This window comes from Azolla caroliniana, unplaced genomic scaffold (assembly GCF_043228905.1).
Source record: "Azolla caroliniana isolate FFs.n. ecotype wild unplaced genomic scaffold, voAzoCaro1.0.p SCAF_21, whole genome shotgun sequence".
Lineage (NCBI taxonomy): Eukaryota > Viridiplantae > Streptophyta > Polypodiopsida > Salviniales > Salviniaceae > Azolla > Azolla caroliniana.
Genome location: NW_028230456.1, coordinates 10172949 through 10200729, shown reverse-complemented (window position 1 = coordinate 10200729; position 27781 = coordinate 10172949). Strand labels below are relative to the sequence as shown.

Below are 27781 nucleotides of genomic sequence, written 5' to 3'. Positions count from 1 at the left end.
TAATATACAATATACATACACATATACATACATGTATATATGTATGGGAAGGAAGGGAAGAAAATTGAAATAATAACACTGCTCTCTTTCTTTACATACATCTCTCATTGCCATCATCATCGTCTCTTCTTCTTCTTCTTCCTTCTTCCTTCTTCTTCCTCTTCTTCTTCTTGTTTGAGAGAGAGAGAGAGAGAAAAGAGAGAGAGGGCAAGCAGAGTCAATCTTCTGCTGCTTTCCCTCCCTTTTTTTTTCCATAGCTATTTTCTCTTTGCATCTAACCAAATCCTCCGTCCCTCTCTCCCACTCCCACTGAGACCACCACCGAGAGAGACACAGAGAGACAAGGGTAGACAGAGAGTATCAATTTCTTTCTTTCTCTCTCTCTCTCTCTCTCTCTCTCAGACACAGGACACCACCATGTCCAGCGAAGATTTCGTGGCTGCTGCACCCGCCTCCACACTCGATGACACCTCCATCTCTTCCTCCTCTTCCTCCTCTACCTCCTCTGCTGCTGCTGTTTCGCCCATCTTGATCGGTCAATCTGTGATACCGCTTGTGAACAAGCTACAGGACATATTTGCTCAGCTCGGGAGCGCATCCACCATTGATCTCCCTCAGGTTGCAGTCGTGGGAAGCCAATCCAGTGGGAAATCGAGCGTCCTTGAGGGTTTGGTTGGCCGAGATTTCTTGCCCCGAGGGTCTGACATTTGTACACGACGCCCCTTGGTCCTCCAACTTGTTCAGATTGCTAGAAGGTCAGAGGAAAAGTCAGAGCCTCTCGAATGGGGTGAATTCTTGCATCTTCCTGGGAAACGTTTCACCGATTTCTCTCTAATCAGAAGCGAAATCGAGGTAAGCCGGTCATAATTTCACTTACAGTTGTATTCTTCTTGAGCAACACTACTAGATTGATTTAAGACATACACTTACACGGTATTCACTCAGAGGCGTTGAGTTAGGTTGTCCAATTTGATTCAGTTTAGGCATTGCATATGCTGAAAGGGCATTCTTCTTGAGGATTCACATTAGATAGACATTGTATTTCGTCTTTTTCAGGAGTCACATTATGGAAACATACAATTTTGGTTGAGGTGTATTGTGATTGAAGGGTATAATTTTCTTGACTCACAGTGGGTACACCCAAGATCTTTGCTCGGGTTTTCGAAAACTGCATTTACTGCCACATGCCTATATTTTCATGACATTGCTTTGGTGCAATGTGAATGCCTTTATGAAGCATTTCGATATATCTAACTTAAGAAACTACTATTTTGCAGGCAGAAACGGAGCGCGAAATAGGATCTAACAAAGGCATATCTGACAAACAAATTCGGCTCAAAATTTTCTCTCCCAATGTTTTGACAATAACATTGGTGGACCTCCCTGGTATCACAAAGGTACCAGTTGGAGATCAACCCACTGATATCGAGGCACGTGTCAGAACGATGATTCTTTCCTATATTAAGCATGAGACATGTGTTATACTAGCAGTTTCGCCAGCCAATGCAGACCTTGCAAATTCAGATGCCCTTCAAATGGCGAGAGTAGCTGATCCAGATGGTATTTTATAAAAATTTGGTTCTATATACTTATTTGCCTAAATACTAATGATTATGTTTATTTCCTAATGTATACAATCTTTTCTAAATGTTTACAGGATCTCGGACGATTGGTGTGATCACCAAGGTTTGATTTCCTTTTATTTCTTCTGAGAGTTATGATGATGAGATGAGCTGATTATTTATTTCATGCGCACAGCTAGATATAATGGACAGGGGAACTGATGCACGCAACTTTCTTTTGGGGAATGTCATTCCTTTACGACTTGGTTATGTAGGGATTGTGAATCGAAGCCAAGAGGTAATGGGTGGGTTTTGACCTTCTATTATCTAGGTTAAGTAACAGTGTTTAAATAAATATCAAAGCTTTCAAATGCAAAAACATGCTCTCGTCGCTTCAGCATATTGGATATTGGAGGATTTTGTTTATTCTTCATAAGCTATGTTCATGTTATATCAATTAAAAAAAATCAGTTTTTCCATGTTTTGCAGTTTCATTCTTGCCTAATAGATCCACAACTCAACATATAGAAAATCTTGATGCTCTATTTTCTTTTGATCATGGATATAGTGGCAATGATGAACAGTAGAGATCCACCTCATCAACAGTGACCCCATTTCATAAAATTGTATCAGCACTGTTATAATGAACTGCACTAAACGGAGGTTGATATTGTGGGTTTGGATACTGGTCTATAAAAGGAGACTTGCTTTTCGTTCCTACCTTTTCTCCCCGCTCCTCCACCTGTCATCAAATTTTGCTTCAGATTTGTTCTTAGCATCTCTAGAACAGTGTTGTAGTTTTCATGCCTAAATCTTGATGTTCTAAGAGGATGTCAATGAATCACTGCTTCTCATCTATTGGAAACTTTCTCATTCACCACTTTTTTGAAAGAGAAATTAACACAAAATTGTTTTTTATCCTGCAGTATTTTGTAACTCTTCCATTCACTCTAGGCTTGCACATGGGTTTTGGTAAGGATTGTATGCCTATTTATTAAATGATAACTTACTCCATGTTGGCATTATATTTGTGCTGATGACAGGACATTCTTGGAAATAAAAGTGTTCGTGATGCTCTTGCGTATGAGGAGAAATTTTTCCGCAGCCGTCCGGTTAGTTGGTTTGGTATTTCTTCAAAATAATATCAAAGTCCTCCTACGCTGATGATTCAAGGATTGTTTTTCTTTTGCCAGGTTTATCATAATTTAGCTGACCGTTGTGGCATTCCTCAGTTAGCGAGAAAACTCAATACAGTATAGATACTTCATTGCTTATTTTACACATCATAGAAAGAGATGCAGAAGAACTTGATACTTCCAATTTTGCAGATTCTTGTGCAGCATATCAAGAACATCCTACCTGATATGAAGGCACGTGTCAGTGCTCAAATGGTCACATTAGCGAAGGAGTTAGCTAGCTATGGTGAACTGACTGAGTCAAAAGTAAGTTATTATGCCATATGGTGCCTATTCTTGGGCTGTAGGGGATTTAAGGCTATCTGATTCCTCTACATATTTCAGTCAGGCCAAGGAGCTTTGCTTTTGCACATCATTACAAAATATTCTCAAGGTATTTGGCCTTGATCGATGATATGAGAGCTAAGTGTGTTTATCCTGCATAGTTGCATTGATAGTTTTGATCTGGTGAAGTGGGCTATAATAATAATTTGAACAAGGATTGTGAGTATTTTTATGCACAGAAACTGTTAATCTCAATCAAGTTTTATAATGTTTTCTATGTCATCAGGTTTCTCTGCCATAGTGGATGGAAAGAATGAGGAAATGTCAACATCAGAGTTATCAGGGGGAGCTCGCATACATCATATATTTCAGAATATATTTGTGAGAAGTTTAGATGTAAGCTTCCAGCACTCCTTATTGCATTGTTTTGGGTCTGATTCCTTACTTTGTCATGAAATTGAAGTTCCCTTACTCTTTCTGATTTTCTTAGAAAACCATGCGCAGGATGTTGACCCTTGCGATGACCTAACTGATGAAGATATAAGAACAGCAATTCAAAATGCTACAGGACCAAAGAATATAATATTTGTGCCAGAGGTGTGTTATGAGTTGATGAAAATTTGCAAAAGAGCAATTTCGTTGTAAAGTAAATTTTGGGTGCTGCAAATATGGATGTCATGGAAATTGCAATAAGGGATGTGAACCAAAAAACTTCTTTAAAGTTTCTATTATTGGGACAGACATTACTAAACCCCTGGGAGTTAATTTATGTTTGTCTGACGGTATGAAGTTTTTGTCGAATTGAATTCTCCAAGCGATTTAGGGCCAGCTTTAATTGTGCTTGCAGAAGATCTGCTACAGATGGAACATGTGGACCACAGCTAGTTGTATGAATACACCTCAATAGATGGTGTTCAGACAAGGGTGGGGGTATCTTGATTCTGGAAAAATTAATTGACAGCACTCAATTACAAAGTTATCATTTGGTTTCAAAATTGCATCCTAATAGCAATAGCTAGCTATAGGTTCAGCATGAATCTTCACCATAAATCGTGTGATACAATCCCTATATATGATCCTTGAGTTTTCATCAAGCAGATGTGAGACCTCCCTGTGCAGCCAAATGCACTACTAGTGTGTAGTATAAGGAGGTGTACAGATTCACTGGAATAAAACATTTGGTGAACTGATCATTGTAAGTAACATCAATGTTTCAATTCATTGAGGAACATTCAAAGAAAGTGATCAGAATATTTGAAAGCCTCTTTTCTTTCAGGAAAATAAAGTCTTCCATAAGTTTTGTTAAGATGACCGCCAAAATGAATTGAGGTTCTCATATGCGTTTGCTGTCAGCAACATTCAATCAAAATCGTTTTACTGTATATAACACTAGTCTCAGTTGCCAATCTATATCCAAACTACCAACCAGGTACAGGACCCCTTCAGAGAACCAACCAATATCCTACATTTAATGCATCTGAAATATTAGTGAAGTATTACAAAGATTTGATGCTTCAAATATCAATTTATGGGCTTGCGACGCATCTGCATTCTATTCTTCTTTGGTCTCAAGATCCAAAGATTTTCCTTATGTGTGTTTGGCGAAGGAGATTCATGCTATTTCAATTCTACATACCCATTAAGTTACCGGAGATTCCTTAAACTAGCTGCCTAAGGTGCACTGGCAATCATTTCCAAAGTCAACATATATGACACATGCGTGATCTGCATGGCATAGAGATAAAATTATAAGTTACAAACTGAAAAATCGCTATGAAGTGCTAATAAATGTTCCAAGAGTCCCTTACATTCATCTGAGGTGGTTTAAGTAAATGCTGCTGCCTTTTTTTTATTAGGTGCCCTTTGAAGTTTTAGTCCGTCGGCAGATAGCGCGTTTGCTAGATCCAAGTTTACAATGTGCTCGATTCATCTATGACGAACTTGTCAAGGTAACTTTATCTTAAGATCTAGGTGGTTTGTGATTGAGAATTGAGATATGAGATTGGGAACAATAGTTTTTTAAAAATTATGTTTCTTTTTCACTATTAAAAATGTGTGGTATATACATGGTGTCAGCTAAATAAATTTATTTATTGTAATGCAATTTTTTTGCCGGATATTTACTAATGGAAACTTGGAAAATAGCATATTCTTTATCTTTCTGGAAGGTTCATGTGTATGTAACTTATCATGACTTGGTATCATGTGGAGAGTTCTTTATAATGTTAAGTCAAAAGGGTAACATATGCGCTGACCTTGTTGTCTAGTTTTGGACATGCACTGTTTCGTAGTTCTGTTGATGCATGTTACACAAATTTTAAGAGTTTAACTAATCATTTGAATCATGAATCCGTAAAGTTCAGCTCAGGCAATATCTTAAAACCATCATGTGCCTGTTAGTTTTTCGGAAAATCTGTGAAAGAGATGGATCTCAAACATATAGAAACAATCAACTATTTTTTTATAGGTTTTCCAGTAATTGCAAGCTACATTTCCGGTTGAGGGACAATTTACGAGTCCATATTAAGTTTCTTGTTTGTGATGTGCTTGTAGATGGTCATTCATTGGCTTTCAATTATTTGGGAATGTGTATAGGTGCAGAAGTGTCTATATATCTTTTGGGATGAATGAGATACTAATCGATTCTACAGGTGTTGAGAATGAGATAGACGCAGGTTATAGTGCATTATTTGTTTCCAGCAGAAATTCTTCTTTGGATGATCTTTTAGGAATGCTCCTGAAACTCTTGTGGGCCCAGTGCCCACAGACACTATCAATTAATACAAATACAGGGTTTATGCCAGATTAATGGAGAATTTGGATTATTGAGACACTTAGTGAAAGTTTTTCCTATGTGATGTATTTGTCCACCATTGTTTTTAGCCATTTGCCATTAATATTGTTTTTATTCATTTGCTTTCATTTGGTAAATGAATTGAAACTTTTAATTTGGTGTGTAGATAGTGCTATAGCCGCTCATCAATAGATCAATCAGAATTGGAAAAAGTTAATAGTACACAATTACTCTGTTGTGCAACGTGAAATCTGCGAGAGGATACATCTATGCTGCCCACAAGCCTGTCAATTTCTAGATGATTTAACCTCACCCAGTGCCTTGCTGTTGCAATTAAATTTTTCATTGGACAAGGATTGGATGGCATAAACAACCATGCATAATATATAGGGAATCACAGTTATGTTTCCAAATTTTCAATTGGCCTTAATTGCATTAATGGCCTTATCATGCTTATATTCTCTGATGGTTGATCTATTAGTAAGTGTATCATCTTTTCATTCCCTTCATTATGGGTTGAAATGCACTTTTCCATCTAGGTATACATGAGTATGTTGTTTTTCATAAGTCAGGAACTCAGCACTCTGGAACTTACAAATTGCCAATGTGCTTTGAGATGCAAATATGTAGTCACAGCCTAAGAGTTCCTCACCCGCAACTCTTCAGTTTCTCCCTTTGGGGATAACTATACTATGTTTTCAGGTTTATTTGAAAAGCACATTCATTTATAGCTGTTTTTTAGGCCACTGTAACTTCTTTAACTATGAATTGCAGCCATTAACGATTCAAAATTACTTGCGGCTAACATCTACGAAAATCAAATTATATATTGTCTTATTTTTTTACTACTGAGAGACCAGTCCACTTGTACACCGGCTGTTCCCTTTAAAGGACAGACAGAAAATTTGAATGATTCACCATATTGCAAACTCGTTATGCAGATTGCTCATCGCTGTGAGAATCATGAGCTGCAGAGATTCCCTGTCTTGCGCAGGAGAATTGAGGAGGTCATGTCCAACTTTCTACGAGAAGGACTATCACCTGCAGAGACAATGATATGCCATCTCATTGAAATGGAGGTTCGATTCTTATGCTGATATCTTTTTGCAATTTTTGTATGAGTATCTGCAGCTGAAGTACTTAGATATTGAAATGGTATGCAGATGGATTATATCAATACTTCTCACCCTTCATTTGTTGGTGGTAATAAAGCTGTTGAAGCAGCATATCAACATTTTCGTGGTGCAAGGATATCAGCATCTACAAAGGTTTGGATTATTCTCAATGTGAAAGGATTTTAGTAAACCCTGTTTGATGTTTCTGTTGTTTCCAGGAAGATGTGCCAGTGGAAAGACCATCTTCAGGATCACAGTCCGAGAAAAAGTCAAAGGCTATCCTTGCAAGGACCACCACACCAGGAATGGTTACTGATCAGGTTTGCAATCATTTCTTTGGGAGTGAAAAGCTGGTTATGCATTGAAAACTGAAGGAGAATATTCTTACTTTCAGGGTTTCAAACCTGCGAATATCCGCCCTGAAAGTAGTTCTATAGGTATGAAATTTGGTTGTTGAACTAATGTACTATTCTTGTATTTTTAATGATTATATGACTTGTTCCTGGATACTGAAGCTGCTACTCCTGGTGGAACCTGGGGCATTTCTTCTATTTTTGGAGGAAACGACTCACGCAACAATAGCAAGGATACTGCTTTCAGTAAAGGATTAAATGAACCAATGCCCAACCTTGAGCCCACATTTAGCACAATTCAACTGAAGCAGGTACATCAATTGCAAGATTCTTTATTGTTATGTTCTATTGACATTATGTGTAAACTGAGGCTTAGAGTTTGTTTAACAGCCACCAGCTGTTCTAAAAGCGTCTGATACACATATGCTATCAGAACATGATGCAGTGGAGATATCAATTACAAAGTCTCTCATAAAGTCTTATTACGATATTGTCAGGAAGAATATTCAAGATTCTGTACCTAAAGCAATTATGCATTTTTTGGTATGCCTTGTTTCATACCATAGGTTAAAGGTTTGAGTGTTCAGAAAATAAATGCCATGATTGTTTGCCCTCTAGGTAAACCACACCAAACGTGAACTTCACAGTGTTTTTATCAGGAAGCTTTACAGGTATGTCGAACATTCCAGTCTTCCTATGTAAAATGTGGCCATTGTTTGATTAGGGTTGTAACATTCAGCTACTTGTTTAGGGAGCATCTATTTGAGGAAATACTTCAAGAAAGGGAGGATGTAGCAGTGAAAAGAAAACGTTGCAAAGAGGTTCTTCGTGTTCTACAACAAGCTGCTTATGTAAGTAGCATGTTCATTCCTTCATGGAGTCTGTTCCAATTCTAATTTTTTTTTACCCTGTCTATTATCCATTCCTTGTCACTTTTAGCAAGTCTTTTATCAATCCAGTCCTTATGATTTTAATTTAATCTCAATCACATCTTTCATTTTAGACATTGGAAGATCTTCCTCTTGATTTTGATGCCCCAATGGCGAAGGCAACTGGTGTAACAGATGCCACTGGCTTGCCTCATTCAATGGCAAAATCTTCTGGGGTAGGTTCATCATTTTATTCTGCAGCAAATGGTGATATTCATCGATATGGATCACAGAGTCCAAGTGCTGCTGTCATGGGTTCACCCAAGCACAATAAATCCAGGAAATCCAACCCTTCTGGAGAGCAAGCATCACCATTCCATAGTAACTATAATCCTCATGGTAATGGCATACCAGATGGTGGGGTTTTATATCCTTCTGTTCATACCTAAGATGGTAAAATGTGGGTAAATTATTGTCGATGCTACCAAAAGAGAAATTGCGAGTAATAACTTCAAAATTACCAAAATGAGTTGGGGTCATATTGGCAATTTATAGTTGTGAGTGGTATTGGACCTCAGTTCCAAATTTGGTGCAGTTTTTGAAAGAAAAAGGCTGAAGGAAGATTCTTGTCTTCAAGATTGTTATCGTGGCTCAGAGTGCAACAATGATGTAAATTCTATTTATTTGGAAATTTTTTGGGTACATGTGCTCAGCAGCGTGCTCATATTTGCCACTGCACATTGGTTGCAATATTGTCTGCTTGACTGCATAAAAAAATAAAACATTACATGATTATACCCCAAGCCATAGGTTTTCTAATCAGTGTAAAGGTATTTTTGATGTGTCCATTGTATTGGAACTAAGGTTTTTGATTAATGATAATCGATTCTCATTTATTTGGGTTAAGAGGTGGTGACTGGAATGGGCTCGGTTTTGGCTCAAACCGAACCGAACCGTTAAGCCATGGTTAAAGGTTTATAAGTTCCAAAATAATTAAATGGGTTGGGTTGGTTTAAATTATTAATAAGAATGTTCACTCACAAATTGTATCTTGGAATATACATGCTACATTTCCATGAGGCAGTCACTTGCTTTTGTTATGACATGGCCTACATGCCATATGTTTTCCAACGATCTGACCCGACCACCCTCTTGAAGTCCGTGATGACGTACATTTTGATCAAACTGACCGGAATTATCCAGCCTTCGCTTAGATCCTCTCCGACTACCCTCTCAATCTCCTCGAGAGTATTGTCGAATGAGACCACCTCCACAGTGCCACTGATTTCTTTGTCGTGGCCCAAGGTGCCACATGCCTTCAAGTGCCCTTCAACTTGCTTTCTTTGCTAGTCTTCGATGCCGGCTATGGTACATCCTCCATTGTCGGAGAGCCAAAACTTCCTACCTATGGTATAGTTGTGGGGTTTCTTCCGGAAGTTCGGTTTATCATGGCTCCATGTGTTGGTAGCCCTCTCTAAAAATCCTCTCGGCCTTTGCCACCGAGAGAATCTTGACTCCATTCATGGTTTGGTTTGACCGTCAAGAATTGGATGGAGTGCTGGTCGTCCTGACTCTTCACCCTTGTGTAGGCTCCAACACTTTTGTCTCCATCCGAGTTGCCGTGATGTATGGTTCCTCGTATCGAGCATGGTCTAGTCCAATGCCGAAAGATGCGCAAAAAACGCTTCTCAAACTCTTGGAGAAGCTCCAATGTGCTCTGGCCTTTGCTGGGTAGCTCGACCCACTCCATAAATGCCCTTTTTTATAACTGGAGTGAGTCGTCGAATTTGTACCTTTCGAGGAGCCGCTCCTTGAGCTCCGACCAGTTTCGGCAGTCGGCATGTATGGCGAGCACCTTTGCGTGGATGCTCGGCGAGACAACTCGAGGAACTCCGGATAGATGCTTGTCCTCTAGGATGTCCCTCGTCAGCATCTCGGCCTTATAGCCCTCCAAGTAGCTCGAGAAGTCTCTTCTGTTAAACCGGCCCATCGTGGCGACCATAGTATGAACCATACGTACCATATGTGCATTTGCATTCGTGAATGTTTCAACCATTCGCGTAAGAAAAACACCCTCAAAGAATGATAAATACCATACTTTTGGATTAACTATTTATGATGAGGTAAATAATCGTAAAAAATGAAAAAAACAAAAAAAAAACGAGAAAAAACACAAGAATGTTTGAATAACATTCGCATTCGTTTTCCAACGTGCAACAAATAGGAACAATGTGGAAATATCCAAACACAAGAAGAGGCTCAACAAAATACTAATGATTAACAGAGAACTAGAAAAGAGTACAACCAGACGTGGCCGGCAACAGAGCTTCAAGCTTCTCTCTCTCTCTCACACACACGTGCCCGTGCATGTGCACGTGATAGTGAGCCTCCAATCGGGTGCACAATGACAGAAAAATCTAAAATCGAGAATGAAAGAAAACGGAGATCTGCAGAGCTTGATCCAACAACACCTCCTCCAAATCCTGGATCCTCTTCTCAATATCCTTCCCCTCCTTTTATAGCTCATGGAGAGAGGGAATTTGTTCCATTAGGCTATTAAGACAACTGCTTTTCTCCTTGATCTTCCCCTCGATTTTCTCCCTTCAATCCTCATCCGTGTGGTCTTAAAGTACCTATCGAATCTCTCCTACATAGTATTCCTCAACACTCCACTATTACTATATTATTTACACATGTTTGTAGATAAATACAGTTTCGTGTGGATCCGTGCACACCCGCGTTCACACACATCCTGGCCCCTTTTCTCCTAGTAGCCGGAATCCTTCACGACACCATGCCGTGTACCGCTGAAGTTATCCGGAAACGATTCGGATAATCTCTTCTTCTTGCTTCCCTTACCGGCTCCTTAGTTCGAGACCCCGGTGGTTAACAATCAGCAATAGTTCGGTTCGGTTCGAGAGGGTCCAAACCGAACCGGTTTAGAACCGAACCGTTTACAAATGTTGAAACTTGAACCTAACCAAACCGAACCACGAAACTGTAAAACCGAACTGTTAAACATTTTTCAAACCGTTAAACCGTGGTTTCGTGGTTCGGTTCCGGTTTTCAACATAGGTCTAATTTTTAATTTTTTTAAAATTTAGAATATTTCATTATTTAAAATTTTTAATATGTTCCTAAAATGTGTGAATAAGGTCTAAAAATGCAAAGATTGTTTAAAAACAATTTTTAAAATTTTTTTGAATTAAAAAAGAAAACCCGTTAAACTGTTGAAACTGCGGTTTTTGACTGTTGAAACCGAACCGAAACCGAACCAAACCGTTTTTAAAAACCTAAACCGGAACCGAATTGTTGAAACTGTTAAACCACGGTTTCGTAGTTTGGTTCGGTTCAAACCGAACCATTGCCGATTGTTACCGGTGGTCCCTCCCTATCTCGTCACATTCACGCGGAATACCGCGACAACATATCAACCGGTTTTGGCCGGAGTCGAATCTCAACAATCTGGTATTAGAGCTATGGACGAACATTTTGGTGGAATGTTCAAGTTAACCAGTTCCAACTACATAGTGTGGAAGTCGAAGATGGGGGACATGTTGGTGTGCAAAGACTTGTGGTTGCTGGTGCAATATGGCAAGACCAAGCTAGACAAGATCGATGCATCTAAAGGCAGCAACATATATAAGGTGTTTTATAGACATGAGTCTATACAACAACTTGAATGAAGAGAACAAGGTAGATGTGCTTAGGGAGAATATCGGCATTATGTTTAAAAACAAAAATGTTGTCAACAGAGTCTCAGTGTTCCGAAATATTGTGAGACTCCGGTATCAAGATGGCTCCAACATGGCGGAGCATCTGAATGCCTTCCAAGGGCTGATATACCAAAACACCTCTCTAGAAGTACCTTTTTTTTTTCCAAAAAAATATTCTTCATTAGTAGAATTCTGCATACATGAGGAAATTATTAAGCTAAAACATTACAATGGCTTTAGCCATGATGACCTATGAAAACCACAAATAATGCATTCTAAGATTCTTTTCACCTTCTCACCCAACATTTTGGCAATAACTTCACAGCACAAAGCTATTACCCTTGTTTGCCTAGCATGTGATCAATGCATTCCATAGTGCAACGTCTATCATAGGCATGGTTAGCCAAACCTCGTTTTCCTTCAACCAAAGTGCCACATGTTGTGGACCTATTCAAAAGATTGTCTTGCAAATAGGAATTGGGCCTATTGTCGGCAAATCTTCAAGAGCATTTCCATTGCCCTCTGTTCAATATCTTTGCCTATGGATGCCATAATAGGAAAGATAATCCACAATTACTCATTGTTATGAAAAGCTCAAGGAATATGCTTCATTTTCCACATCAAAATCATATCAACCAACATCCATGTTTGTATGCCCTGTTATAATTGCATTCCATGAGACCACATTTGTAGTTAGAAGGCGTTCGAACACATCTCGTGCTTCAATAATCCGGCAAAAATGATCCAGCTTTCATAAGTCCTCTTGAAATAGGCCTATGTACTAGAAGTTTTGTGCCATAAACTAGAGATATTGTCAATCATAGTACAATAGTGTATTGCACCTTCCTCTCCAAATAATACTCTCTCTGCTTGAACTTCCATTGCAGCCATAACAACAGCCACCACAAAGGCCCATTACACTTCTGTACCAGAATTCCCTCAAATTTCCTGCATCTTACCAAAGTTGGTTCGTAAACATGAAATCCACAATCTCTGAAATTCTCCCTAAGTAATGTTGTTGCGATGCCAAAGCCCATAACCCCCACTAATGTTGATGCCATGCCAAATCCCATAGCACCGTCCATCGAATTCAACATGTTGTACTGATAGAGCTTCTTTCACTATTATTTCGTGATCGTTGCTGCATTTGAGAGATCTCTAGAAGTACCTCTTGCCAATGAGGTATTGGTGCTGGTGTTGCTAGGATCCCTTTTGGATAGCTGGGAAACGCTCGTTGTCACACTAGGCAATGCCGGACCGGATGGGAAGCTCGTCGGAAGGATAGAGAGGCAATTACCAACCCAAAGGCCTTAGTCACGGAAGGTGACATGAACCGAGGAAGAGGTCGAAATAGAAGTCCCTAGAACCGAGAGAAGTCGGGGACAAGGTCGAAGTCAGGGGGAGGCCCACATGCTTCTATTGTGGGAAGCCGGGGCACTTCCAAAAGAATTGTTGACACTTCAAGAAAGACAAATGGAGAGATGATGGTGCCAAACCGAAGAAGATTCTGGAAAGAAGAGGTACCTCAGCAATCGCGACACGTGAGGAGGAGTTGTTGCTCATTAGTGAGCACGGTGAGCTAAACCTTGTCCGCGATGAAGCAACATGGGTGGTCGATTCGGGTGCATCATTCCACCTGACCCCCGAGAGAGGATGCTTCTCATCGTACACAGTCGATGATCACGGTTGTGTGAAAATGGGAAATGAAGGAGCATGCCGAATCGTCAGCATAGGAGACGTGTGTATGGTAACTTCAATTGGGTGCCGATTAGTGTTAAAGGATGTGTGACACGTTTCGGAAGTCAGATTGAATATGATATCAGCCGGTTAGCTGGATGGAGAAGGCTACAAGGGTAGCATCTGGAACAACATCCAAAAGTTTGCAAAGGAAGCCGGAGTGTGGCCCGAGCCTGGAAGACAAACACATTGTACGTGATGCATGCTCGATTATGCCTGGAGGAATTAAATGTGGCAGTCGGCACAACCGGTGAGTTGTGGCACAAGAGGCTATGTCACATGAGTAAGCAGGGGATGCGGGAGCTTGCAAATGATGACCTCATTCTGAAGGTGAAAAACGTGCACCTTGATAAGTGTGTGGATTGTTTTGCTGGAAAATAGAACAGAACCTCCTTCCGAACCAGGCGCCCGACAAGGAAGAAAATGCCATTGGAACTCATGCATACGGATGTATGATACGTGGACACAAAGTCACATGCCGGTTCACAATATTTTATGAACTTCGTAGATGATTGTAGTTGAAAGTTTTGGGCTTCCATTCTGAAGACAAAGGATCGGGTTCTATATGTCTTCAAGGAGTTCCAAGTGAGAGCCGAGAGGGAGACAGGCCGGAAGCTATAATAAATTCGAGCAGACAACAGAGATGAGTACCGAGGGTAGTTCGAGGACTATTGTTGGTCGAACGGAATCCAGCTTGAATATACCGTGCCGAAGATGTCGGAATTGAATGGGTTGGCCGAGAGAATGAACCAGACTGTTATGGAGAGGATCCGGAGCATGCTTGCACATGCACAATCGTCCAAGACATTCAGGTTTGGGGCATTGATGAAAACGGTGTATGTGATAAAGAGGTCACCCTTAGTACCCTTGAACGGTGATATTCCACAAAGGGTGTGGACTGGCAAAGACATCTGAGGGTGTTTGGTTGTCTTGTATATGTCCATATTATAGAGGACTGGAGGGGAAGACTCGGACATGCATATTTCTTAGATATGGAGACGACGAGTTCGGCTATCGGCTATGGGACTTAGCCGACAAGAAGGTGATTAGGAGCCAAGATATTATCTTTATGGAAGAGAAGTGATTGGGAGATGGAAAATAGGCCTCCAGTTGCTGATTCGAGCCGAGTTGATGATTGGCTGAATTGAATATCGGTCGATTCGATAGAAGTCAGATACAAACCAGTCGGCCGAGAAGATAGTCGGCAAAGTCAAGAGCCGATTGAGGAACAAGGGGAACCGGTCGCAAGAAGACAGTCGACCAAACAAGGAGTTGAATTCGACTCAGAGAAGAGTCGACTGAAGAAACCGAATGGAGCTGACTACTACGAACGAAGGCCATAGATACCCTCTAAGAGAGAGAGGCTCACCCCAGAGATTTCTAGATAGGGAATACGTATTTTTAGCAGATGAGGGGGAGCCGGAAAGCTTAAAGGAAGCTAAGAGCGATACCCACAGCCAAAAGTGGTTGGTGCCATGCAAGATGAGATGGATTCCTTGCATGAGAACCACACATATGAATTGACCAAGCTGCCAAAGGAAAGAAGGCACTCTAGAATAAGTGGGTATACAAATTGAAGCCGGAAGAAAGAGGGAATCCACCCAGATACAAAGCCCAAATCTTTGTCCGGCAAGCAAATAATGGGTATGCACATTGTCCAAGACAAGACAAAGAAGTTGTTATGGTTGTCACGGGAGAAATATGTGGCAAAGGTGCTCCAGAGATTCAACATGCAAGACGCAAAACCGGTCGGTTCTGCATTATCGACAAACAGTAAGTTGTCCAGAGGTCAATGTTTGAAGACAAAAACGGAAAAGTTTGAGATGAGCAAGGTCCCATATGCCTCAACAGTCAGAAGCTTGATGTGTGCAATGGTTTGCACTAGACTGGACATCACATATGCAGTCAACGTCGTGAGCCGATATATGAGCAATCCCAAAAGAGAGCATTGGGCAACGATCAAGTGGATACTTCGGTACCTGAAAGGCACCTCGAGTGTGTGTCTCTGATTAGGCTTGGGCAAACCCATACTTGAAGGCTTCACTACTCGAACATGTCGGCTGATGTAGATACCAACCGGTCCACATCCAGATATGTGATGACATATGCAAGGGGAGCCGTCTCGTGGCAGTCGAGGCTGTAGAAGGTCGTGGCTTTGTTGACCACGGAAGTGGAGTACATGGCCGCAACGAAAGCCAACAAGGAAATAGTTTGGATGAGGGAGTTCATCGGAGTGTTGGGGATTCAGTAGGAGGAATTCCGACTCTATTGCGAGAACCAAAGTGTCATCCACCTTGCGAAGAATGCCGCCTACCACTCGAGGACCAAGCATATCCAGAGGAGATACCATTGGCTCTAGGAGCAGGTAGAAGAGAAGGAGTTTGCTCTACTGAAGGTGCACACAACGCAGAACAGGTTGGACATGCTAACGAAGGTGCTGTCAACCGTAAAGCTAGACGTGTGTTGAAGACGGGTCGAACTGATGAAACACCCCATGTTGGAGTGAAGGGGGAGTTTTTTGGGAAAACTGGTGCCTCCAGATGGGAAGAGCACAAGGTGGATCAGTCGACCTCATTGATTGAGCGAAAAATCGACAAATCGAATAATCGATTTGGTTAATAGCCGAGTCGGGGCTATATTTATAAATAACATAGATATGTCCATTATGACTATGTTTGTAAATAGCCCATATTGTATATATTGGAGTATAAATATAGTTAGGGCAAGTAGTTAGGTAAGTTGAAGATCATTATTATTGTTGTATAGTTATAGTGGGTAGTCGCCTCTGTAACTAGAGTGGGAAAGTGTGTGAGTAACTCCATAGCCGTCTGTGATGGAGAAGAGCTCAAGGTCGTTGCCTTGAAGCTTTTTGTTGTATTCCTCCCATCATAGTGATTCTATTTGGAGTTTGTGGACTCCACGTTGTTTTTCCCTTTTTGGGTTTTCCACATAAAATACTTGTCTTTGTATTTCTATAGTTGTGTTCTCATTTGTTTGTGTACTACCATTCACGATCTTTGCACCCACATTCACATACGTATCAACCGGTTGTGGCCGTAGTCGATTCTCAACCCAAAGGTGGAAAACGTGGGAAAAGCAAAAGTGGAGGGGTCATAGATTGTGCATATGTATTTACAGAAATATGATGAATGACTTGTTAGAGTCATCTTCTATACTCAAGTCCTAGGAGCTTTTGAGTTCTATGAGCCTTCAACTCCCAGGAGTGCTTGAGTCCTCCGAACCTTCGACTCATAGTGCTCACAATTCGAGTCCTATGAGCCTTTGACTTTAGGAGCATTCGAGTCCTTGAAGTGTTCGACTCCCACGAATGTTCGACACCCATGAGCGTTCAAGTCCTCAGAGCCTTCGACTCCCAGGTGCGTTCAATTCCTCAAAGCCATTGAGTCCCATGCGTCCATGTTGTCCCCTAAACTTTCGTCCTCCCAAGTCAACAGATGTTGGAGCATGTAGGGCTCATTTCCTCAAATGCATATTCAGGTTATTTAATGGCTTTACATCATGTTTCTCTACCTACATAGGTAGACAAAACTAAGAAGTTGTAACAATGTGTTTTGCATGAATTAATATAATTGTGTGGTTTAACCATAAAAAAGAAGAAGGAGATTTTTGAATATTATCCTTGGGAGGTCGAATATGACCTATAGGACCAAAGTGAATAAAATTCATTATGTGGAGTCGAGTAGATAATTTTAGATCTAGATTGATAATGTGGGGAAATCAATCTCAAATGTAATTGAAGTTGGAGCATTGTAGTGGAGTGATAATCACAAAATAATTTGGGAAAAATATGAATGATTGACGAGTCTCCTTGCTTGTGTGGGAAATAATGGCATAAATGGTGGACAAAGGGATTGCTAGAAAAACAAGTTGTATTGTACTTAGCAAGGCTTTGGTAGATATGTATGCAAAAGGTGGTGCACTAATAAATGCCTATGGCATTCTAAGAGTAATCGAAAAAGGTAAAACATCCATGATGAAGTTGTTAAAAATATTTGGAAGTGTCCATGCATCATCTAGATCACTTTAGACATAATATAAACCATTGTTGGAAAAAAAAGGCAAACAAAGTGATGGGATCTTGCATGTATGGATGACTGTAGTTTGCCCATTAAGGAATAATATAGTTTTGTAATATAATGTGTGAAACGTGAGCCTCCACATCTCTCAAACTGTGATACATTCGCATTGCAATATAGTTTGACTTTGTTGATGACGTATGATATGATGACAAGATAAGCCGTAGACCACATTTCCTAATTCACAATTTGACAATTCAAAAGTTGGCTCCCTCAAGACATTTGTTACCGTAATTGTCAAGGAAAGCGTTCACGGGAGAATAAATCTTGCGAGTTTTATTGGATAAACCTTGCTTGTTTTTTATAAGGAAATCTCTTTGATCTAAGGCATATCAACAATCTTTATGGAATCTAAATGATTTGTATAATTAAGTCAAATACATGGTTATTGACAGTTGGGCAAATTCCTAAAGTTCATAAATATGAACTTGTGGCTCAATCTTACACCATTGAGGAGTTCGTGGCACCCTAGGACTTCCTATTCTTCATGGCCACAATTTAAATAATTAACTAAAATACTAGATAAAGACAAAGGGCATATGGACGATTTTAAAAGTGAGAATTAGGTTCATACGCATTATAAATGCAAAAGTATGGTTGTTGCTCATTTTCAAAGTTACGGGTATATTCTTGGTCAAGATTGAGGTTGTTAATAGCATGGAAATTAACTTTAACCACACAATTATAGTCTGGGAGTCCCCCCCCAAAAAAAAGAAAGAAGAAGAAGAAAATGAAACTAAAAAGACATATAATTTGTGATTTTTCTTCAACTAAAGAAAACGTAATTGGTCAAAATCAAAATCTTAATTTGCTATTCACGCATGTTAAAGGAGGGCATGTGATAAATAGCTTGAGATTATTCAGATATTAAATGAAACCATTGGGTTTTGAGGTGCCCAATTCATCGGGCTACGACAAGTCTAGCATGGGCTAAGTGAGTAGGCATCAAGGACTTGGTACAAGTAAATTGAAGGATTCCTCATAATGGGGAGATTGTGGGTGAGGAGCATGGTACAAATAGACTAGTTAGATAGATAGATAGATAGATAGATAGAAGAACATGGAGAAAAACATAGGGACAAAAACACAAATAACAGAAAACATAACATAACATAACATCACATAACATAACATAACATAACATAACATCACATCACATCACATCACATAACATAACATAACATAACATAACATAACATAACATAACATAACATAACATAACATAACATAACATAACATAACATAACATAACATAACATAACATAACATAACATAACATAACATAACATAACATTACATCACATCACATTTTGAGTGAGTGGATAAAGAAGAAGGAGAAGCACCACCAAAATCTCTTCTTCTTCTTCTTCTTCTTCTTGAGACAGAAGGAGTTGCTCGTCTCCATCTCCATCTCCATCTCCATCTCCATCTCCTTCTCCTTCCATGGCCTCCTCTATCCACTGCCCTTCCTTGTTCTCCACCATTGACTTCAACCCCACCCCTGATAGTCTCCTTTGTTGCAGAGGAAGCCACATGTTCCGTGGAAATCATGTGCTGCGATCCTTTCTTATTCGCGGAGGTGCGTCCAAAGCCTTCGATTATAATGATCTCAAGAGCAGAAGCAGAAGGAGACACAGACACAGGTTATTGAAACTTACTCCAGTAATGAGTGCCAGTTTGGATTTCAGAGAATATGATGAAGAGATGGAAGATGTCGATGGACAGAAGGAGTCTCCTTATCCATGTCCCTCTGCAGAAAACTCTCTCCCGGACCGCTGGGATGTTGTAGGACTTGGCCAAGCCATGGTAATTTTGTCGCTCCTTCTTCCCCCCTTCGCTTTTGTAGCATTTATGGTGCTCTAAAATTAGCTCTTCCATTAGAAGATATGTGGTATCTCTTTTGAAATAGTTTTTAATGAGGGACAAATAATTCAAATGATGGGTTCCGAATGTTTCTCATGATGCTACCATGTTTTCTTGCAACGATAAAGCTTATATTCATCGTTGAAAAGATGCATCTTTTGTATTAGAACGTTCGTGTGCATTCATGTCAATCAGAGGTTCTCATAATGCCGAAGCTGATGACTATTGAAAAGGCATCACGTTTATGAGAATGTTAACTGTATATTCAACTTGCCACATGATAAAGCCCGCTACTATTGTAAATAATGCTTGCACGAACCTTCTTGATGACCTTAAATTCATTCTCAGCATAGACAACAGTAGAAAAGAGAAACCTCAAAGTTTTAGTGTAAAATGTGAACTTTGGAATATCCAAAAGTCATCATCAAATATTGAGATTGAAGCTTCAACCCTTCCAGATATTTCTGAGTAAAAACCTTCAAACTGAACAAATTTAGGTAGAAAATATTTTATGGAAACACTGAATCTCAACTGATGCTGGACACAGCATATCTCATTTCTGGCTTTTCATTCTCGAGCTCACCTTCTTTTTCAGGTCGACTTTTCGGGCATGGTGGGAGATGAGTTTTTAGAGAGTCTGGATCTAGAGAAAGGTGTGCGGAGGATCATAAATCACGAAGAGAGAGGGAAGGTTTTACGTGCATTGCATGGTTCTTCGTTCAAAGCATCAGCGGGTGGATCTCTGTCAAACACCCTTGTTGCACTCGCAAGGTTAGGGACAACAAAAGACAAGATTCCAAGGATTGCAGTAGCAATGACAGGAAGCGTGGGGAGTGATCCATTAGGAGATTTCTACAGGTATGTCCAAAATGCAAATTTTCCTCACATATCATATGGAGTTTTCTTACCAAAGTATTTCAGTCAATGCATTGAGTTCTTGGATCCTCTCCTTTTTTGTGGACAGGGCCAAGCTCCTTAAAGCTAATGTGCATTTCCTCTCTCCTTCGATCATTAATGGTACCACTGGGACAGTTATAGTCCTTACAACCCCAGATGCCCAACGAACAATGCTTTCATATCAAGTATGCGTGTGTGAAACTGAGCTTGTATATGTTGATCAATTACACCTTTCCTAAATGATTTGGGTGGTTGATTTATGTTGGATTCAGGGCATGTCATCTGTGATTAATTTTGATGAGACATTTGCGAGGGTTATCTCTACTGGACGTATTCTAGTAGTGGAAGGCTATTTATGGGAGATTCCACAGACAGTAGATGCCATCTTTGAAGCATGTGAGACTGCACATGGTAATGGAGTATTGGTCGCTCTCACAGCAAGCGATGTTTCTTGTGTGACAAGGCATCGCAAACAATTCTGGTCAGTAAATGCCATAAACTGCATGTCAAAACTGTGAAATACTTCTGATGTTTTATTATTTCTTCAGACATCCTTGGTCAAACCCTCAAAACAGAGAAAAGGGGCCCAGTTGTCTGCCCATGCTCTTTTTGGGGTTAACCAAGGTTGAAATAATGAAAACTTTGTATTTGGAGAAATAAAGGAAAACTCTGGGATGCTTCAGACTTTATCCTTCAATTCAGTATAATTGGTTTGAGCTTCTTACGTGGGAAGATTTAAGCTAATTATTTTAGTATCCTGATGGGTTTTAATCTGGCAGGGATCTGATGGAAAAAAGAGCAGATATTCTTTTTGCCAATACAGCTGAGGCAAGGGAAATTTGTGGGTTTGGTAAAGACATAAGCCCAGCTGTGGCAGCCCGATATTTAAGCCATCATTGCCCTTTTGTTTCAGTAACTGATGGAGCAGAGGGGTCATATATTGGTGTTGCAGGGGAAGTCATTTATGTGTCTCCGGCATCATGTATCCCAGTGGATACATGTGGTGCGGGCGATGCTTATGCAGCTGGTATCTTATATGGTATCTTGAAGGGTATTTCAGATTTGAAGAGACTCGGAAGCTTAGCTGCCAGGGTAGCATCGGTTGTGGTTGGTCAACAAGGAACCCGCCTACGACAGAAAGATGCATTTGCTATAATGGAATCATTTTCGGAGGAGAGAATACTTGATGAAGATTCCAACACTTGCACCATAGAAGCTGATGCTATTTCCAATGTTTAACACTTAGAATTCAACCATGAGAATTCATGCTAGTTCTAGTCTTAGCTTAGTTTCTTTTAAGTTTGCCTGATTCATTTTTGTACATAATGAGCCATTTGCCTCATGTGCTTTGCCCATGCCAAGCCTATATGATGAATTGTGGGTGAACATCTTAACCCAAATGTATGTAAATTGATTCGGTCATTAAGAAACGATACATGCTAGGTTGATATTCCTGAAACTTCAACTCAAGTCATAGAACTGTAAACCGATCATGTAAATTAGGAAAGCTTTTGAGGAAACCCACTTTTGGTGCAGTATTCCCTGTTCCTACATTGTATGCCATTAAATGGCCATCATCACTGTAGCTCCAAGATGGAGGTGGTAAAACTCATTCTTGCCACAATTTAAATGCCCTTTATTACCATCCAGAAGGAAAAAGACACAATGCTCAAACTCCATGGGTGGTCTGGTATAAATTGACGTCTTGGGCTACAAATATCTTGATCTTGCCCATAAGCTTCTTCAAGGTAAATCTTCTCTAGGGCTTGTTTATTGTTATCTAGTGTTAACATTTATATGTAGAGTTGCCTTGTCTAGCATTTGTATAATCTTTGTGATATACATTTTGGTTCATTATCATTGTGTATCATAGTTGCAATGAAGATCTTGAAGTTAAATGTTTAAGTGTAGTTTTGTTTCTATTGGCACATAGTAAGATTCATGTTATTAACAAGGATTAATATATTAGATGTTAACTTTTAGATTGAAGTGCTTGTGGTATGGCTTATTAACATGTGCTCATCAACAATCAAACCATATTTTGGCAAGGAGGTCTTTTTCTTTTTGTACCATCATCCAGAGACAACAAAATATATTAAACAAGTATAAATAAGCCTTACAACGTCATGGCCTTTGTAGGATTAAGGCACACACATACTTGGATTGGAAACCTTGAAGGATCAAGCCAAGGCCTTCACATCTCCTCTCGTTTACCTTAATGCAATGATTTTTAACATATTGTTGAGCAAAGAATATATGACTACTTGATTGAGATCCAAGAAGATCTGAAATCCCTCTTCATCCCACTATTCTAGTTCAAATGAAAAAATTTATATGCATATTGGCAGAAGCTTGCAAAGCCAAGGCTACATGTTGGAGAATCACTCTCATTTGTCAAGGAATGTTGATTCTTTTATTGATACTATTAATTGGTTTCCTATGACTTGCATAATATGTTTACATTACAAGACATGGAGGACTTGGTCTACAAAGTATAACCAAATTTGATGTGTTTATGCCCTAAAGAAGAGACATTAATGCAATGCTTGTTAAATCACAAAACTTATTTCATGGTTTTACATGATCCATTTTCCCTCTAGACCCAAACCATCAAACCTACTTTGATAGTCAGATCTTCTTGGTGCACTCAATGTATCCTGTGCTCAAGCCATTTGAAATTCGTGTACTGACCTATGATAGATATCTTGACACTTATTGCCATGGCTTTACACGATCCATTTTCCCTCTAGGCCTAAACCACCAAACCCACTAAGACTAGTAGAACTTCTTGGGCCACTCGATCAACCATGTCCTTCAATCCATCTAAGATTCATCCACTTCTCTATGGTGAACAACTTTGAACAACAATTTCATGTTTCCCTATAACTATGATTAAAGTGCCCTTGCATCTTTTCCTTGTTTCTTCACTAGTTTCCTTTGTCGGTTCCCCCATCATTCTTTTTCTTTTTCTTTTGTATGTGAGTTAGGTTCATAGCCAACCTTGAGGCGTCAATGACCATATGTCTGATAATTTGCTCAACTATTATCCTTTGAATTGCCACATTTAGATAATAATGTGGTCATTCCCACTTCATCATTATCCATGATCTTATAGATTTTTTCCTGAACTTTTTATTTCCAGTCACATCCCTAAGATTGTATATTACACTCTTCTCATCTAGTTTTTCTCTTCGTCGAGAATGACAATGCTTTGTGAAGAAACTTTGGCAACTCTCAAGTTGGTGCTTCCAATTGTTCAGATTATCAAACAACCCAAGAAATGCTTCTTTATGTACCACTTGCTAAGAGTTAGATTCTTGGTTAGGTTGGTGAGTGTTAGCTTCCTAAATGGGATTCCAATGGAAGTCAAACGTACAAATTGATTATTGGATCCCCCCAAACCATCACTTTTCTTCTCTTAAAGTGTTTGCATGCAAGCTTTACCATATTCCAATATGTCACAACCCCACTAGCACTATCTGTAAAATATAATGTGCGGAAGCTAAGACAAAACCGGCTAGTCCGGATAACAACAGAACACTGAATGGAGGTTTAATGGAAAGCTTGAATACGTGGGAGAGACTGAGAGAGCAGAATAGTAAATGCAATTGAAAATAATAACACTGTACATACAAATGTCCTACAGAACACCTTTTATACAAGTCTGACTTTATCGGATGTGTCGACTTCTTCAGTCGACACGACTTCCTTCTTCTTCTTGTCTCCCCCTATCTCTCCTGCTCTTTGTTCGATACCATTACTTGTTTTCCCAGTTCTCGTTATGGTTTTCTCCTTTCTCCCCCTCAAGTGCGACATGTCGAGATGCTGAAGACCAAGCATCTCTGAAAAATGCTGCAACTTGTCCAGGCCAAGAGGTTTGGTGAAGATGTTAGTAGTCTGCCAATCCGTCGGAACATACACAAGTATGACTTCATTAGGGAGTACACGCTCACGGACAAAATGGTAGTGCACCTCAATGTGCTTGGTCTGGGTGTGAAAAACAGGGTTCTTCGCCAACTGGATGCTGCTTAGGTTGTTGTAGTAGATCGTTGTCAGATCAAACACCTCCAAATGTAGATCCTTTAGGAGCCTCTTGAGCCATATGGCTTCGCATGTCGCGACAGCCGCTCCTCAGTACTCGGCCTCGATGCTCGAAAGTGCTATTGTTGGTTGCTTCTTACTGCTCCAGGCGACCACGACACTTCCAAGTGAAAACACATATCCATATGTAGACATAGGATCGCCGACATTTTCGGCCCAATCGACATCTGTGTAGCCAACAAGCTGTCCGGCCACACCGGTCCGCTATAGCAATCCCTTGGCCTTAGTGCCGTTGACGTACCCGAGTTTTTGGTGCACACACTGAAGGTGCTCCATGGTTGGATGCGCTGTGATGGTCAGATATTTGAGGCTTCCAACTATTTGTCGGAACCATGTCGGGTTGCATGCTGTTTCGGAGTCGGGGTGGAGCTTGTCATGATATGGCATGGTATGGCTCTGAATGGATTTGAACCCTTGACCTTGTGTTACATGGGCTGAACCCTTGTCATAAACCATGAATCGTCATACGAAAGATATTAGTTTCATTTATTATTTCTATAGGAAATTCATGTATATTCTAGATTACTCTGGAACATTCTAGAAACTTCAAGAATAATCTCGACAACACTATAAATAGAGGCATAAGGCATTATTCCGAACCAATTCGGTTCAAACTGTCAGGGATAATACTAGAGGCAAGGAGCATTAGTACTAAAGATAGCGGAGAAGAATGAGGATTAGTACTAAGAAGGGAAAGAGGTGTGAGAATCACGAGAGGGGAAGAGAGAGAGAGAGAGAGAGAGAGAGAGAGAGAGAGAGAGTAAAGAGAGATAATTATGACAACAAGAAGTATATTATATTATATGAAGAAAGATACAAGAACACAAGGTCATGGGCTTGAATCCCTTTAGAGCCATACCATGCCATATCATGACACTACCCCCCCCCCCCCCCCCTTAAGATGACGAGTTGTCTTAGATGGCGGACCCGGTTTGTCGTGAACCATTGTCGGAAGAAGAAAAGCAACCACGCCGAGTAAATCGATTATGTCTTTACTATGGAGGACTAGGGCATATCACAATAAACTATCCACATAGGCCAAGGAGACAGGTAAATCAAATAGTAGTTTGTACTAAACCTGAGTCTATTTTGGTAGGAGTGTCTGATAGTTCTAATAGTACTAATAGCCCAAGTCTATCGAACAAATTTGAAGTCCTTAGTTAGTTAGAGGAAGAGTTAAACGACTAAGTCCAGCAAAAATAGGAGCCGTTTGGTTGGACAACCCTAAATCTGTGCAACCCATTAGTGGTTCTATTCCCTCTAAGAAAGTTGGCAATGTCTTCCTAGCTCAAGTAACTATTAGTACTAAAAGTATCCCTTCAGTACATGTCTTAGCACTCCTAGATTCTGGAGCTAATTCTTGCTTCATGGATAAGAATTTTGCCCAAGCTCATCAGATATCCCTAAGAAAACTCCATTGCCCAGCCTTTGTAGTAGTCATTGATGATCGCCCATTGCTTCCGGAAATATCGTAGAAGAGTCAAAGCCAATTAGTGTTGTCCTAGATAATTTGACATGTGTAGTATCATTCAATATAATTAGTAGTCTAGAACATCCCATAGTTTTGGGGTTACCATGGCTCGAGTTACACAATCCGGACATAGATCGGAGAACAAGAGAAATCCGGTATCGACAAACTTGAGAATCTACTCATAAGGTTTCAATCATTTCGCTACATCAACTATGTGAGGAAGGACACACAGAATCAATGTTTGTATTTGCGGTATCAGTAAAACCTTCCTGCACCGCTAAAGAGGAATCCATAGTTCAACTTCCAAAGAAGTATTGTCATTATGCCGACGTGTTTGATAAGGTACAAGCCAATACTCTTCGTCACCATCTACCGTATGATTGTCCCATTGATTTACAACCAGGAAAAGAGCCATCATTGGGACCAATCTACAACTTGTCACCAACTGAGCTAGAAGTCCTTTGAGCCTACATAGAGGAGAATTTAGCAAATGGGTTCATTTGACATTCAAAATCTCTAGCCGGCGCACCCATTTTCTTTGTCATGAAAAAGGATGGATCAGTTCGTCTCGTCGTAGATTATCGTGGCTTGAATAAGGTCAGCATCAGGAATAGGTATGCACTTCCCCTTATCTTGAGTCTTTTAGGATGGATTAATGGTGTAAAGACATCATCCATATGGTTTATTGGAACCATTACCAATTCCAAGCAAGCCGTGGCATTCTATTTCTCTAGATTTTATCACAGATCTTCCAGTTTCAAAGGGATTCGATGCGATCTTAACAATAGTGGATCGATATATTAAGATGGCACATTTTTTGCGTTGTACTAAGGCTATCACTAGTGAAGAAACTACTGAAATTGTCATGCATGAGGTATTTCGGCATCAGGGCCTCCCGGATAGTATCATCCGCGACCGTGGGCCTCAATTCATCTCGAAATTCTAGAAGCATCTCTTCAAAATGCTCAAGATCACTTGTAACCTCTCCTATGGCTATCACCCTCAAACACACAGCCAAGCAGAACGAACAAATCAAAGGTTGGAACAGTATCTGCTGATGGTCGAAGAAAACCACGCGAGTGGGTCAAGGACCACTCAATTGGACGGCCGGATGTTGTACACAGAGACAGATCGGCCCCATGGACGTGGTGGACGAGGTGGGTCGGCATGAAATGGAAGCGGCCACCAAGAGCAGGACTGGAGGCACAAAGGGTGTGTCGACAGCAGTTCCGGACCCTCCACAAGCAGGGGGAGTCAAAGCGGCGCCGGGAACCGGCAAGGAAAGGCTGACATGGAATGTTGGTATAGTGGCAAAAAGGGCCACAGGGAAAGGGAGTGTTGGAAGAAGCGCGCCGATTCAAACAAATCCGGATCCGGCAAAACCGGTTGGGAGAACCGACAAAGCTCGCACTACGCGGAAGGATCAGGAACCAGGAAAACCGGTAAAGGGCTAACCTTCGTGATGAAGCACAAGGCTAACTTGATGAAGAAGACTGCTTCTGGATCGGAGGAAGTATGGTACGTTGATTCCGGAGCGTCCAACCACATGACGAGCCATGAAGAGTGGTTCTGTTTTTTGGAGAAACCGGAACAATCGGAGATTATCGAAACCGGAGATGACACCCCTCACCCGATTGTGCATGTCGGAGAAGTCCCTTTAAGCCATGTCGGACAAAAGGGGAAGCTGATGAACGTACTACACGTTCCGACTATCACAAAGAACCTGGTGTTAGTTGGACAAATCGT

At 40.4% G+C, this 27781-nt stretch overlaps 2 protein-coding genes across 4 annotated transcripts; both read left to right on the top strand.

Annotated features, from left to right (window-relative positions):
* The first annotated feature begins 315 nt into the window (after positions 1-315).
* On the top strand, positions 316-9059 carry LOC147850610 (dynamin-related protein 3A-like). Of its 3 annotated transcripts, XM_087336240.1 has the most exons (20): positions 318-852; positions 1278-1560; positions 1658-1686; positions 1759-1860; positions 2606-2674; positions 2756-2815; positions 2891-3004; positions 3083-3131; positions 3309-3418; positions 3527-3619; positions 4879-4971; positions 6758-6895; positions 6980-7084; positions 7150-7251; positions 7326-7368; positions 7447-7595; positions 7675-7827; positions 7903-7955; positions 8036-8135; positions 8288-9059. In XM_087336240.1, exons 1-20 carry the CDS (start codon positions 418-420, stop codon positions 8600-8602), a joined length of 2595 nt encoding a protein of 864 aa, XP_087192366.1. In that variant the 5' UTR covers positions 318-417; the 3' UTR covers positions 8603-9059. The 3 variants fall into 3 exon arrangements, with proteins under 3 accessions (XP_087192365.1, XP_087192364.1, XP_087192366.1); XM_087336239.1 differs by having other exon boundaries at positions 316-852; positions 3309-3619; positions 7492-7595; XM_087336238.1 differs by having other exon boundaries at positions 317-852; positions 3309-3619.
* Positions 9060-19047: 9988 nt separating this feature from the next.
* On the top strand, positions 19048-22320 carry NARA5 (pfkB-like carbohydrate kinase family protein). Its single transcript, XM_087336427.1, has 5 exons — positions 19048-19509; positions 20162-20424; positions 20531-20648; positions 20736-20944; positions 21243-22320. Exons 1-5 carry the CDS (start codon positions 19147-19149, stop codon positions 21700-21702), a joined length of 1413 nt encoding a protein of 470 aa, XP_087192553.1. The 5' UTR covers positions 19048-19146; the 3' UTR covers positions 21703-22320.
* Positions 22321-27781: the final 5461 nt, after the last annotated feature.

What these genes read in the sequence shown, in the direction of transcription:
- LOC147850610 (XM_087336238.1), top strand. Translation starts at nt 418, where the DNA reads ATGTCCAGCGAAGATTTCGTGGCTGCTGCACCCGCCTCCACACTCGAT. An exon ending in TTGTGAATCGAAGCCAAGAG is followed by an intron (nt 1,861 to 2,605) that starts GTAATGGGTGGG and finishes TGCTGATGACAG; the next exon opens with GACATTCTTGGAAATAAAAG. An exon ending in CAGGAATGGTTACTGATCAG is followed by an intron (nt 7,252 to 7,325) that starts GTTTGCAATCAT and finishes TCTTACTTTCAG; the next exon opens with GGTTTCAAACCTGCGAATAT.
- NARA5 (XM_087336427.1), top strand. Translation starts at nt 19,147, where the DNA reads ATGGCCTCCTCTATCCACTGCCCTTCCTTGTTCTCCACCATTGACTTC. An exon ending in TAGGACTTGGCCAAGCCATG is followed by an intron (nt 19,510 to 20,161) that starts GTAATTTTGTCG and finishes CTTCTTTTTCAG; the next exon opens with GTCGACTTTTCGGGCATGGT. An exon ending in CCATTAGGAGATTTCTACAG is followed by an intron (nt 20,425 to 20,530) that starts GTATGTCCAAAA and finishes TTTTGTGGACAG; the next exon opens with GGCCAAGCTCCTTAAAGCTA.